A 14,661-nucleotide genomic window follows, 5' to 3' on the forward strand; every position below is an offset into this window, starting at 1 on the left:
GTTTTCCACAACAGCTGTATGTAGTAGTCAGAAGAACTCAATGAAGACATTATAATATGAAATTAGCAGAAAGATAAATTAAGCTAATTAATGTGTTTTACCGTTTCCATAGTCGCTTTAGAGGAAAACTGCCGAGTCTCTATGAGTAAGACTTAAGTACAGGGACCATGTTTATGTAATGAATCAGAAGACTCCATTGGCCTCTCTATTACCAGCTCCATGTGTGCCCACAAATAACACAGCTGATTGGACCAGGACTATGCACCTTCCTCAATTACAGGAATTTATAAGCTGGAAAGCAGTCCCTGGATATATAAGAATTCTAGATAGTCGTGTTTTCGGTAATTTTGGGGTCTACAAGATCTACTCAAGAATACGAGCTAGAGGGATGCCTGGGTGGCTCAGTGGGTTAAAGCCTCTGCCTTCAGCTCAGGTCATGATCCTGGGGTCCTGGGATCGAGCCCCGCATCGGGCTCTCTGCTCAGCAGGGAGCCTGCTTCCCTTCCTCTCTCTCTGCCTGCCTCTGCCTACTTGTGATCTCTGTCTGTCAAATAAATAAATAAAATCTTTAAAAAAAAAAAAAGAATACGAGCTAGAAAACAGGGATATAATTGAACAAAAAGGAAGGTAATGGTGAAAGATCAGCAAGGAGAAGAAAGTAATCACATGTTGTTAGGCAACAGAAGACATGAGTTTAAACAGAATTGATGGGACAGGCAGGAAAAATAATTTACAGAACTGAAGAAAATAATTGTGGCAGAAACTACAAAACAGGGATAGAGAAAGGCTGAATCACCAAGACAGTGGTGATCCATGAGTTTTAAGGTCTGGGGTCAATAAAGTGACCCCAGACTGTGTGGGAAACCAGACTCCCAGATCACAATTTTACTTCCCATGAAGCCTATTACATGAAGATTCTTATTGTTCCAGTAAACTCAGTAGGACTTACTTCAGATCTTCATACTTTTTTCTCTTTTGTCAACTGCTGGACTTTTTGACCCACTGTGCCACCCAGTCCTGAGGTAGGAGTCCTAATTTATGTGAAACACAATGTGACTTAGTATATTAGTTGCCTAGGACTACTGTGAAAAATCACCACAAACTCATTGGCTAAAACCACAGAAATTTTTCCTCTCACAGTTCTGGAGGACAGAAATTCAGAACCAAGGTATTGGCAGGGCTGGTTCCTTCTGAATCCATTCCAGCCCTCTCTATCATCCAGTGGCTGCCCACAAACTTGGGTATTCCTTGGATTAGAGAGGCATCACTCCAATCTCTGCCTCCATTTTCACATCCCCCTCTCTTCTGTGTATCTTCCCACCTTCCTTTCTCTTCTAAAGACACTTATCATTGGATTAAGGCCCATGCTAGTACAGGACTATCTCATCTCAGGATCCTTAAGTTAATTATTTTCCCAATAAGGTCACATTCACAGATTTCTGCAGCTCTACTGAGTAAATATTTTGTAGGGGGGTGGGGGGTGGTGGGTGGATGAGGAGGCATCATTCACCCATGACACCTAACTCTGAATTGAAAAGGTTTTAGTCCCTGCTCCACAATTAACTTACTTGCTGTGTGTGACCTTTGGCATATTGGTTAACTTCCCTGAATCTTAATTCACTCATCTGAAAATGAGAATACCTGCCCAGCCTTTTTTCCTATGAAGCAGTGTGTATCTAGTACACTTAAAATAAATGCTAAATTAATAAATGAGTGATTGAATAAATGAATTCACCCAGAGGTGTTTGGTTTGCCATTATGAAGTGAATTTCTGGCACTCAGGAGAGAGGTTAGGGCTGCATATGCAGACTCGGAAGTCTGCAGCATCAACAGGAACCAGGGAGACCACCTAGAGAGAAAAACAAAAAAGGTGAAGAAACAACCCTATAAACCTTACCAGTTAAGAATCAGACAAAAAGATACACCTGAAACTAATACAATAAGATGTGTCAACTATACTTCAACTACAAAAAAAAAAAAAAAAAAAAAAAAAAAAAAAAAAAAAAGAACTGGACAAGAAGATAATTCAAGAAAAGGTAAAGTAAGAGCAAAGAAACCAAAAGGTAAAGGTAAAGAATTAACTAACCCACCCAGGGATGTAGAAGAGCAACCGGGAAGGGGCCTTGTGGTTTGTAATGGGATGCTGAAAGGAGAGAGGGCTGTTTAATAAGCAGGAAAAAAATCTTGTGAAACACACATACCATCACTAGAAGCACCAATCATTTCACTAGGACTTTTCCCTCAATTAAAATTCCACCCTAAATCAAAGGCATTCCAGTCAGAACTACTGAGAACAAACACCTTTTTTTCAACTTGTATTTTTTTTTAAGATTTTATTTATTTATTTGACATAGAGAGAGAGATCACAAGCAGGCAGAGCAGCAGGCAGAAAGAGGGGAGAAAGGAGGCTCCCCACCAAGCAGAGAGCCCAACGCGGGGCTCAATCCCAGGACCCTGAGATCATAACCTGAGCTGAAGGCAGAGGCTTTAACCCACTGAGCCTCTCAACTTGTATTTTGTCTTGATTGTGTAGTAAGCAAGCACAACTGGGATGCCAAAAAAAAAAGGAGCCCTGCTCCCTCATGTCTAATACCAACAACCTATTGTCCCCAGTCTCTCCCCTCTTTCATTTCTCCAAAAGAGGGGCCAATCTCAGCTTATGCCATCCCCACTGATCTTTTACCATTTCCCTCTCTGAATAGCTACACACCTGTAAACCTGTCCCCAAAGGTCACCCATGCTGGCTATTCCACAGGCTATAGTAGGCACCCCTTGTTTCAAGAAACGTGATGGATTCATGGAAGGCAACACAGTTACAGATAACCCTTCTCATAAGCCATTGAATGAGTCAATTACAAAATTCCTATGCATACTAAGTCACAAAATTCCTATGCATACTAAGTAAAGTCATAACATACAAAACACATCCTTGCTGACTATAGCCCCTGTGCATTCACTACCTCAAAGCCTACAAAATTAACACAAGGTACCACCATCAGCATTTTCTGGTAAACTTGAGGTGAGTTAGGTCAGCCAACATGTAATGGACAAGTGCTTGAACCCAGGTCCTCAGACTTCAAGACTCATGCTCTTTTTTATGACTTCATTCTGGAAAACTGAATTCTATGTGGGAAAGGCAAAACTAACAGACAGAAAATCAAAAGCCAAGCTGTGTGGTGGGTTTATAAATTCAGGACAAGAAATAGATCCTCATGAGTTCCAAGATGTATAGGATTAACTCTATCCCAGCTTCATGGGTGAGTCCTGATTAGCTTAAAGCAATCAACATTACTGTTCACTAGGCCACAAAGACTGCTCTAGGGATGGGCCCAGAACCCAATCAGAGATTTATTTTTCTTTAAATAAGAACTAAGAAAAAGATTCTTATACTTCTGTCAGAAGTTGACGTGAGAATCATGTAGCCCGAGGGTTGGCAGGCATCTTTGGATATGAGGGAGAGCCTACATGAGAACAGAGCAGGTGGAGCAAAGAAATGGGGGAAGGGAAATGGGGTCCATGTCTTAGCACTTAAGCCACCAATGAAGGCTCATTCGGAGCCTGTCCTACCCCTGGACTCTGACTGAAGTTGCTGCTGAAATTCCTATTTCTACATAAGCCAGTTTGGTCTGGTCTCTTTCACTTGCAACTGAAAAACTGCTGATACACAAGGCTAGAGTGATCCTCACAAGAAGAGGGAAAAAGGGGGCTTTTGCAGTAATCCAGCACTCCGAGAAGTACTATTCAAAGACGTGGCAAGAGAGATCTAGGAGGCTACTGAAGGGACTAGTCAAGGGGACAATGGTGGCATTGGGACGTTAAGGGAGGGCTGGCTCTGAGCTTCAACATGAAAGAAAAGGTGCCCACGAGAATGGTTTCTGTCCTGATCCCGTCTTTGATTAACACTATAAGCCACTCCTCAGGGATAACCAAGACCCCCAACCCATCCCCAGAGATATGATGCAACCAGTCACTCGAGAGTAGCCGGATCTGCCATGAAAGATTCAGAAAAAGACAAGGAAGGAAAGGTTGCTTGAGAAGGTCCCAGGAGTAAAAACAGGGCACTTTAAAAAAAAAAAAAAAAAAAAAAAAAAAAAGGAGCAGGGGAGAAGGAGAGATTGTAATAAAGGAAAAAAAAAAAGAAAAGAAAAGAAGATTTCTGAAAAGATCATGGATGGAAACCTAGAGAATAAGAGGGCAACATATGGTGTGGCTAAGGGAGGGCCCCAGGGCCAAACAGATATTAGTCTCAAAATCCATGCGCCGCTTACTAGCTCTCTTAATTTACCCAAGTGTCCTTTTCCTGTCTGTAAATGAGCACGAAAGTTCCCCCTTTAGATGACTGTGTTGCTCCAAAAATATATATATTACAGGAAAGCCCCTAGCAGAGTGTCTGGCAAGAGTCGGTGTTCATTACTTGTGGCTATCCCCTAAGAATAAGATGATGAATGTAGGAGGACAGGAGAGGAAGAAAGAACACTGCTTTTCTTAGAGATCGACCCTCTTCAGTAGCAAGCAGCAAGTATTCCCTTTACAGAAGCAGCACTAAGGAAAATTAGACGATCACGATCACACACACACACACTCTCACACACACACACACACACAGACTTTTGAGAAATGGGAATGTTTACTTAATGTCCTCTGTGTTGCAATATTCTTTGATAGAACCCCTTAGTAAATGTTGAATCAGGCTAACATTAGTTGAAAATCTTCAGCATACAAGAGAGAAAAATCACTTAGAGCAAAATATTAAAAGTCAAACAAGCAAACAAACAGATGAAAGTATAATATCGCCAGAGCTTGATTTCTGCGGGCAGAGTGTGGCCCTGCCTCACGCCCAATCTGGACTGGCTGGGCCGGTCCTTTTACACACAGCCCAGGAACTGGAATGAGATGGAGGTGAAAACCGATAATGCTTCTTTTCAACCTTGAAATCCTCATCACGGGAGACCACCCAGCAACTGGGCTGGGGGAAGGGCGCGGTGGGGGCGGCAAATCTGAAAAACAAAGAGAAATGAGGTGGAAAGCCTCTGGGACCAGGAACGGACGGGTGGGAATCCCACGTGGCGGTAGCACCTGGTACGCGTTACTAATTAATTACCAGACTCTCACATTTATAATGCGCTTTACCGATACTAAGTCACTTCTATAAGGCACTCCGCGGGTGGTAGCAATAAGTTACAGACTACGCCTACATTATCTCCTCTAATCTTCCCAACGTCCGCGAAGTGCGTCTTGTCATCACCATTTGACAAGGAAACTGTGGCTCCTCGGTCACAAGACAGAGACTCGACGTCGCGCCGAGGGACGGCCGAGACCCCGGCGAGCCGCCAAGCCGCCTCGCCGGCCCCGGGAGGACAGCTAGGCGGGCGGGGCGCCCAGGTGGCTGCACACCCACAAGGGGGCGGGGTCAGCCGGCCTCTCCCTCCCGGCGTCCCCGCAGACCGCACACCGCTCCACTTGCCAGAGAGCCCGCTTTGGTGCCGGCACCCCAGGCGCCCCGCTGTCGCCCCAGCCTCGCCGCGCGCCCCCGCGCAGCCAGCACGCCGTCCGCCCGGAGCCCTCCCCGCCGCCGCGCTGCACGCCCGGAGCGCACCCACTGTCCTCGCGGGGACAGGGGGCCCCACCACCGTCATGCTGCCCGCCATCTGCACGGCACTGGCGGGGCTGCTGCTCCTACCGCTGCTGGTGAACCTTTGCTGCCCCTACTTGTTCCAGGACGTGCGTTTCTTTCTGCGGCTGGCCGGTGTGTCCCAGCGGGTGCGCAGCTACAGGGATAGGCGGCCGGTGCGCACGCTCCTGCACGTCTTTCTGGAGAAAGTGCGCCGGATCCCGCACAAGCCCTTCCTGCTTTACCGAGACGAGACGCTCACCTACGCGCAGGTGGACCGGCGCAGCAACCAAGTGGCGCGGGCGCTGCGGGAGCACCTCGGCCTGCGCCAGGGAGACTGCGTGGCTGTCTTCATGGGCAACGAACCAGCCTACGTGTGGCTGTGGCTGGGGCTGGTCAAACTGGGCTGTGCCATGGCGTGCCTCAACTACAACATCCGCGCGAAGTCCCTGTTGCACTGCTTCCAGTGCTGCGGCGCGAAGGTGCTACTGGCCTCGCCAGGTGAGCCCCGGGGAGCGCCGGCCCTGGCAATGGGCTCCTTCGCGCCGTGATAAACGCCGCTGCATGGTGTAGAGTAGAGCTTTGGAAAGGGAAGTTCAGATACCACCTGGAAGTGTAGAGGAAGGGAATAGCAACCCTTCCTCAGGCTAATGATCTTTAGAACAACCTGTTGTGGAAGCCTGCCAGGCACTGTATTAAGCACTAAGTGTTGCCTTTAATCCTATTAACAGATAGGGTTTACTACACCGGCTTTGTAGATTAAACCAGAGAGGTGACGCCTTACGCCTCCGCAGGTCACACAGCTGGGGGGAGAGGGGTTAACCACAGCTATCTACCTCCAGAGTCCAAGCTCTTAACCAGTATTGACAATCTTTGCGTTAAAATGCAGAGTCTTGAATGTGAATTCCAGAGGATCCAGAGTGTTCTCATCTCTGCTGTTTGATTGGCTATGTGATCACGAGAAAGTCACTTTCCCTCCCTGTCCTTTCGTTTCCTCCTCTAATACAGGGTCTTCACGGATGCTTCCAGCTCTCAAATGCAGTTAGCCTTTCTAGATTCTCACTGCAGAGAGAAGGTTACTGATCTGCTCCCCCAAAAGATTTTAGGGATCTGCTGCAGTGCCCTTATCAGCCCCCATTACATCTGTAGCCAAAGTGACTTCTGGTTTGAGAGTTACCTCTTGCTATGCTTCAGCAAGACCTGAAATGGTAACTTCATGCTCCAGGAGTGACCCGGCCAGGAAGAAACAAAGAATCTGTTACCCACAGGACTGTTGGCTTTCCTTCCTAGAGAGGGAATAAGGACTAGGAGTTGCTTCTCACTCTGTCAGTAAGGTCAGTAAGGGGAGGCCCAACCAGATAGGAGCTGAAAGACCTGAAGAAATAGGGAGCTAGGAAGCCCCACCTTTCTGAAATACCTTTCCCTGCCAGCGTCTATGCAGAGCACTTTTATTACCCCGAGAGATAACATGTCATTACCCTCTATCAGACAGTTGAGAAAACAAACTTAAAATTCCAGCCCAGCTCCATCCAATTTTAAAGCCTGTGAATTGCCCCACATTGTGCTGCCTTCTTCTACATAGATGTTGGGCTAGAGCTGGAATGGATTAAGCATCCTCTGCTCTCTCCCCTACGTTTCACAACTAAGGAAACTGAGGCAAGCTAAGCATCTGGCGTAGGGTCACAGAAGGATGTCTGCTCCCTTGTGGGAAATCAAGAAACTTACCCACGTGTTTCATGTGGTATAAAATAATCCAAAAAATGAAGGCTTTGTATAAATGTTTAAAAACGGGGTCAACTTAACGACAGCCAAGTTACGTAAGGGGGATGGTCCCTTCAAGAAAATTGCAAGCAATTTCTAGTTGCCTGAGCAAAGAGATAATTTAACTTCTTAGTAACTGGAAGACTCTTAAACCTATTACTTTGGCTTTTGGTTCCAAAGAAAGTTATTATCACAGTGATCTTTTTACCCCTGGGCAGGAGACACTTCAATACTGTTTACCTGCATAGTACTTCAGGCTCCCTGTGAGGGACGTCAGGAACTGCAGAGATTGGTTCTGTTGAACAAACAAAGGCCCTGAAGGGTGATATCAATTGCCCAGAGTCACATAGTGGGTTAGCAACAGAGAGCTGGGGACGGAACCTACATGTTTTGTCCTGTTTTGTTTTGTTCACTTCCAAGGCACTTACTCTACTACACCACCTGAACATCAGTACATAAAAGTGAGACCTATATTGGAAATTTTGGCATGGCTACCATTCACCAGGGTTTGATTCTGTGCTTTGAACTTCAGCCTTAGGGCTTGTGGAGTAGTAAGAGCTCTTGAATTCCCACTAGCTGTCAGATTCTGGAGTCTAGGCAAAAGACCAGCACCGTGGCATTTATCATGAAGATTGATCCCGTTGTCATGAATTTTGGTGAATTTTGATAAAGCTTAACAGGGCTCAATTATAATTAACAGGCCAATTATAGCTTTGGAATTTACTCTATAGGAGCACCCATCACTCAGAAAATATGACATTCTCTCTGTAGTACATTTCAGGTCCTTCTCCATAGAAGGGTATGACGGAAGTAATTACATGGAAACATTGCCTTCAGCTATATCCCGTATTGATTTTGTCATTGATAGAAAACAAGTTTTGGGGCTGATAGTTTTTCAAGCAACTTCCCAAACAGAATTTGAGTGAGATAGGAAAACATGCCGGAGGACCCCCAAAATCGTACATTTTCTCTGTTGCCATCTATGCTAACATTCAGATCATCACTAAATTAGTTCTTCTACTGGAAGGCTATCCTATGTCTCCTTCATCAGCTCACTGGCCAGGCTTACCTACACTGCATGGCTCAGCACAACTGTGAAAGGCTCCCTTTAGGTAGTACTCTTTCACAAGCTCTAATAACTCTTAAAGATACTATTATAAGACTGAGATCCAGAGATCTGTAAAATATTCCAGGTTACTTTTGACCTGGTTTTGCAAGGTTGCCAAAAATAAAATTAGACCTCCTTTGAACAATGGGATGAAGGAAAATGCCTTCAATAACTTTCAAAAGCATTTGTGTCATTATAATGGTGGAGCATTTTGTTATAAAACTAGTGTCAGGACCAAGGAGAAGTCTTTTTTTTTTTTTTTTTTTTTTAATTTATTTGACAGAGAGAGATCACAAGTAGGCAGAGAGGCAGGCAGAAAGAGAGGAGGAAGCAGGCTCCCTGCTGAGCAGAGAGCCCGATGTGGGACTCGGTCCCTGGACCCTGAGATCATGACCTGAGCCGAAGGCAGTGGCCCAACCCACTGAGCCACCCAGGTGCCCCAAGGAGAAGTCTTGTCAGACAAACTTGAGGTCAGGTTGAGAAAAGTAGATGAACCAACCATTTAATTTGATAGCAAGAAACGTTACGGAGTCCTTGTACAATTACCTTGTACAAGGTACAATTTGGTTGCCATGATAGGATAGGGAGAAAAGAAGAATTCGTTTGTTCAAGGATCTTATAGTCCAGTAAAAGAACTAAGCCACATTCACAAATGACTGTGACATCCAGGAGGATGTAAAAAGTATGTTAAGTTTGCTGAGAGAGATACAAAGTGCTGGGGTCAGGGTGGGGGCTGGTGAACAGAGGGCGAACGCTTCTGGGGACATTAACAACTGAGCTTGGCAAGGGCAGTTGGGGACAGGGCGTCCAAGCAAGAGAAGCCCAGAAGCAGTTTGCATCAGGTTCATAACATAGATGCTTCATTAGAATTTTACTTTGTGAGGACAACAGCAGGCTGGACTTAAATAATGGTAATTTTTAAAAGCTGTCTACAGAATGGACTCCACTGCAGAGAAAATAAGGACCCAGAGAATTCAAAGAATGGCCAACAGCAGTGGTCTCACTTCCACGGAGGGAGATGATTTTCCAATACCAACTTTAGCCAAGGGTCAAGGCAGGTACTCATCTCCACTCCTCTCTCTGGGCTGCTCGAGGAAAACTTAGATGCCTTGCCTCCGTGTACTTTGTCTCAAAGGCTTAGAATTCTCTCCTGTATCTTTGAAGCAGGCCCTAGTATTACCTAGCACGTAGTAGTCACTTAACAAATGTTTGTCAAATTAATGAGTTCCATTATCCTGATTGGCTGTGACTGGCTTTCTTCTCTGAAGTATGAGAACTGTTGGGTCAGGCATGAGGACACGAAAAATGTTGTAAAAAAGTTAAATATATCCCGATTTGAGAAAATCCATTTAGATCCAGTTCCCTCTAAGCCCAGCCTCACCCTACCAGACTTGTTTACCTCGAAGTTTACCTCTGGCAATGGACTGTAGGAGAGAGATGCTCTCATGGGGTCTCATTGCCAGAGAGGAAACTGACATGAGCATAGGATGGGCTGGGACTGTAGTCATGAGGGTCTCTGCATAAGATGGTGGAGGATAAAAGCCTAGGCATCAAATGAGTAACGTACTCGGGGTCTGGACAGAGAGCTAGCTTAAAGAGGCTCTCTAAAATTTTTCTTCATGCCCTGCTCATACCTAAAGGTTGCAAGGGGCATTCAAAATAAACTACCAGGTTTAAACTACCAGGTATTTGCAAACACTAACAGCTCTTTTTCTTTAGAAACAAGAAGGGAGTGAAGGTGTGAAAACAAAAGCCACTTTAAATCAGGTGTTATTGTTATTGAAACTGAAGAAGGTTAGGGTTCAGATTATTCTGCACCTTGAATATAAGTGGCCAGTATCTGAAAAGGACCTTCCCACAACCTCTGACCAAAAATAAGGAAGCAGATAGCTGGTAGATAGGTGGCAGGGTTGCTTATGGATACCAATTATGTAAGTCCTGATATGACCTGACAGCCTCCTAATCAAAGAATTAACCTTGATTCCAGGGCTATTTAGAAAGCAAGGGTTCCCATAAGTAAGAACTTTAAGAGAAACGAAAATAGTATTAAGAAGTTACATACATGTTGGGGCGCCTGGGTGGCTCAGTCAGTTAAAGCCTCTGTCTTGGGCTCGGGTCATGATCCCAGGGTCCTGGGATGGAGCCCCGCATCGGGCTCTCTACTCATCGGGGAGCCTGCTTCCTCCTCTCTCTCTCTCTCTGCCTGCCTCTCTGCCTACTTGTGATCTCTGTCTGTCAAATAAATAAATAAAATCTTTAAAAAAAAAAAAAGGAAGTTATATACATGCATAAAGGTAAGATGAGTGTTTATTTCCCTGTTAAAGATTAACCTATTCCAGGTGGGACTTAACTTTCATTAAACGTGTTTCTGACCTTAGGGAGATTTGTATTGTGTGGGGCAGGGGGAGGGGTAAATGCATGCCTCTATCTGCAGGGTGTTGACGTATAGACCAGACTGTAGGTTATTAAATGCTGTAATTTCCAAACTGCCGATGTTAAAAATGCAAAATCACAGTTACAAATGGCATTAGAAAACCTGCTTTCAGACTGTCTCCAAAGATTGTTAAGAACTAGTTTGTGCTTCAGTTGCCTTTTTGAGTGAAGAAAAGATAAGCCTTCAATCCTGACTTGTGCAGCTACCAACCATTTCACAATCATCCTGAGATTTTTATCAAAACACGTTTCCTTTCACGCCTCCTTTTCAGATCCTACTTTGTTGAGATAAGCATTTGGAGTGTTTTCTGACTCAGTCAGATACTCATTCAAGGAGACAATCGAGTAGCAGAACTAGCTGCTAGACTGAATGCCTTGCCCATCAGAAAGCTGCAGCGTTAGCCAGTAGCACCTTGCCACCTTGGTGACGAAGACTGGTTCAGCTCACCAACCTGTATGTCTCCCTGCTCTCTAGGAATGGGCCGTGTGTTCATAAATTCCTCTTCTTCTCTTATTTAAGATGGAAAGAAGGGAGGGAGGGAAACTTCATATGCTCCCTTGATTTCTTTTTTGAACAAGGCAGATTTTAAGGGAGGGGAAACGTTATCCCTCAATATTCCCTCACTCAAGTATGCACTGCTTTCTCTGAGATTCTGTTTCAATCCAACTTAAACGTAGACTAATGAGGAACCAACAGATCTACTCTATACCATTCAGACCCCTTTCTGTGAATACTGTTTTTCACACCCAAGCTTCAACAAAGCTCAAGGTTATGCTTTTCAAAGAAGATGAACAAGAGATTGTCAATATTGCCCTTCAAAGGTAGATCCACATGCTTTATTTAACAAGAACTAAGCAGAAGGACAAATAGACAATATCTTCTAAAAAGTAAGGCACTCTCTCAAAACTTGAACCCGAATGGCTAGTATAGGATGCAGCAGGAATCGCATAAACCCAATATATTTCTGTTTATTTTGTATGTATCCTTCCATACATAGGCTCACTGAACTTCTGTCTTCGTTTGTAGAAACAGGATGACTGTATCGGTATCACAGGGTTCTTGTGAAAATTATATGATGTGATATATGTAAAACTACTGTACAGACTGTTCTATACAAATGGAAACATTAAGGCTTTGTTATCAGTAAGGATGCAAGGGGTAGTGGGTGTTGTTATGGACTACTCAAATGCGCCCTTCAGTACTGAGATGCTCATTCCTCCGCTGCTGGGAACATGGGCAGTGGAATCTCTTAGCCAGGACCCTCTCCAGGACTTGCCCTTGCTTCAAGAGAGCCATTGTGCCAGAGTACCAATAGGATCAGAGAACCAGTTGAACGAGGTCTCTGTGTGGTTGCATCGCTGTTCAACCTTGCCCTCTATCTAGTCTGCTTCCCTTGCAACCAGACAGGTGTCATTGTCAAGTGGACTCCTGCATGTAAATCTCAGAACAGAGAGTTCTCAGGATCTCAGCCTGGGCCGAGTAGAGCTTTTGGGTCCTGGTTGATTGCCACTTTTAAGTAAGCAGACTTTACAGTAATAACACCCACACTGGACAAAATTTGTGAAGGAGAAAACATATAGGTCCAGTTGTATTTATAAAGGGCTTAAGGAAAGATACTAAATATCAAATAGCTGGTTAACAGAAATCCAGAAGCTCCTTTCAAATTTCAGTTTTTATATCAGCATGTCTAGTTTAAAGGAAGAAAGGATGCTGCCATCAGGTATGTTAGGTGTGTCCTAATATGGTTGGTGACACTGGACTCTCAAGTCAATGCCCAAATGCAAATTCTACACCAACAGTGCAGAGGACATGTAGGGAAATTGTTGGGCAGGATCAATTGCCTTCCCTTCAGATGAGATGACTTCTACTAAAGGTATCACAAACTAAAGGCTTACAGAGGACTGGGTAGCAACATGAATGCAGTAAAAGATGCGTGATGCCAAATTGCTTGAACTGTAATCTAGCATGACACCAGCTTAATTGCATTTCCTTTTACCTTTTTAAAAAATGGAATGTAAACTTCAGGCTGAAAAATGTATCATGTTTTTAGCTGCAATCCATATGCCCTGACTTACACCAGGGACTTGGACTATATTCTAGACTCTTCTCCCAACCTTCTTTTCCCCAGTCAACTTTAGCCACTTTCAGCTACTTTGACACCATGTTGTTGGCCTCTGGACCTTTGGATAAGCTGTTCACTCTGCTAGAAACAGGCTCAGTCAATCTCCGTTGGTCTTCAACTTGCCAACTCCTGTTCATCTTTCCGGGTCTCCACTGAGATGATACTGCCTCTGGATTGCCTTTGTGCCCCTCCCAAAATGCCATATCCCCTGTTGTGACACCTAGGACACCTTACTTAAATGGATGATTTCTTCGCTTCCTCCCGCATTAGGCTCTGTAGAAGCAGGGACTGTGTCTGTTTCCATCGCGGTTATATCCAGTGCTTAGAATCATGCCTGGCACATAGGAAGCCTTCTTCAAACAGATGATGGATAAATGTTGGGAAAGAGGGGGGCAAAGGGGAAAGACTAATCAAGATAAATTACAACACAGTGTTTGAGTATATAGCTTCAGGGGAGGGAGAGGGAGAGGAGATTTCGTAATTCTTGATCCTTGATCTCAACATTTTCACCAATAGAGGAGAAAAAGAACAAGCAAGTCACACAGTGTACTAATACTAATGTAGGCCCCTGTGGGAGCACCCCACTCGGCGGGGGAAGGGAAGGCAACAGAGAGAAGTGTTGCCAAGGATATGAGTCTTGAAGGATATGCTCGAGTTTTCCAGGTGACCAGGATAGAGGACGGCACTCAGAGTAGGTGAAGCTATCTGGACAAAGGTCATGAGATGTGGAAGTATGGATACATTCAGTTCACATAGATCGATGTGGTTAGAGGAAAGGGGATAAGAGATGGTACTAGGAGATGACATCAGTAAAGTCCCCAGGGGTTAAACTGTGAATGGGCTCAGAACTTCACATGCTTCATAAGGAGAGTAGACTCTACCATAAGGGCTTAGCAGCCATTGAAAGATTTTAAGCAGGGCAATAATAAGAAACCATAGTGTAGCTGCTAAGTTGGAAGCAGGGAAAGAGTAGAGGCAGGGAGATTGGTCTGGAAGCCTATCGGGAAGATCGATAAAGACCTAAACCAAGGCAGTGGCAAGGGATGGGGTGTTAACCATTCCAGTTTTTATAAGAGGGGTATTTTTTGGTTAATATTTTGAAGTGCTGAAGGACTAGAAAGCAATCTGATCTGGTGGAGGTGGAAAACAGTTGAAGCCAATAGAATCTTAAAGGATGGTAGCCAACAGACACACAAGGAGAAAACTCCTCATGAAAGGAAACATGATTATATAATGTGTTACTCTGCTCTGCAGTGAATAATATTTACATAGTCATAATCTTGTTGACCCTGATTATTGGTGCCCACTTCTAGAGCCAACCCATAAACAAAGCTGGGAAGATGGAATTATAGTCTCAGAAAAGATGTAAATTCTATGAACCTAGACAGCGTAAAGTGGAGATAGTGACTATTGATGGACGGGGGAGAACAAGAGTGGGGATCAAAATCGATAGGTCAAGAGGTAGCAGGAAAAGCACATTATTTGGTGATACAGAGGCAATTGTTAGAAGAAACAGATTTTTAACACTTGAAAGTAATCACCTCTAGGTGGCACGTTTAGTTTTGAAGAGGCAAGGGGAATGGAACTGTTGGTTTTCATAATAAACTCTTTCGTACTATTTGATT

General features: G+C 44.5%; 1 protein-coding gene across 1 annotated transcript in view; it reads left to right on the forward strand.

Moving 5' to 3' along the window:
* Positions 1-5,433: 5,433 nt before the first annotated feature.
* SLC27A2 (solute carrier family 27 member 2) overlaps positions 5,434-14,661 on the forward strand; it is a 52,737-nt gene continuing 43,509 nt past the window's right edge. Inside the window, exon 1 of the mRNA XM_059181518.1 lies at positions 5,434-6,112. Within this exon, the coding sequence (XP_059037501.1) occupies positions 5,635-6,112 (478 nt within the window). The 5' untranslated portion in view covers positions 5,434-5,634. The remainder of the gene's footprint in view (positions 6,113-14,661) is intronic.

Source organism: Mustela lutreola, chromosome 7 (assembly GCF_030435805.1).
Source record: "Mustela lutreola isolate mMusLut2 chromosome 7, mMusLut2.pri, whole genome shotgun sequence".
Lineage (NCBI taxonomy): Eukaryota > Metazoa > Chordata > Mammalia > Carnivora > Mustelidae > Mustela > Mustela lutreola.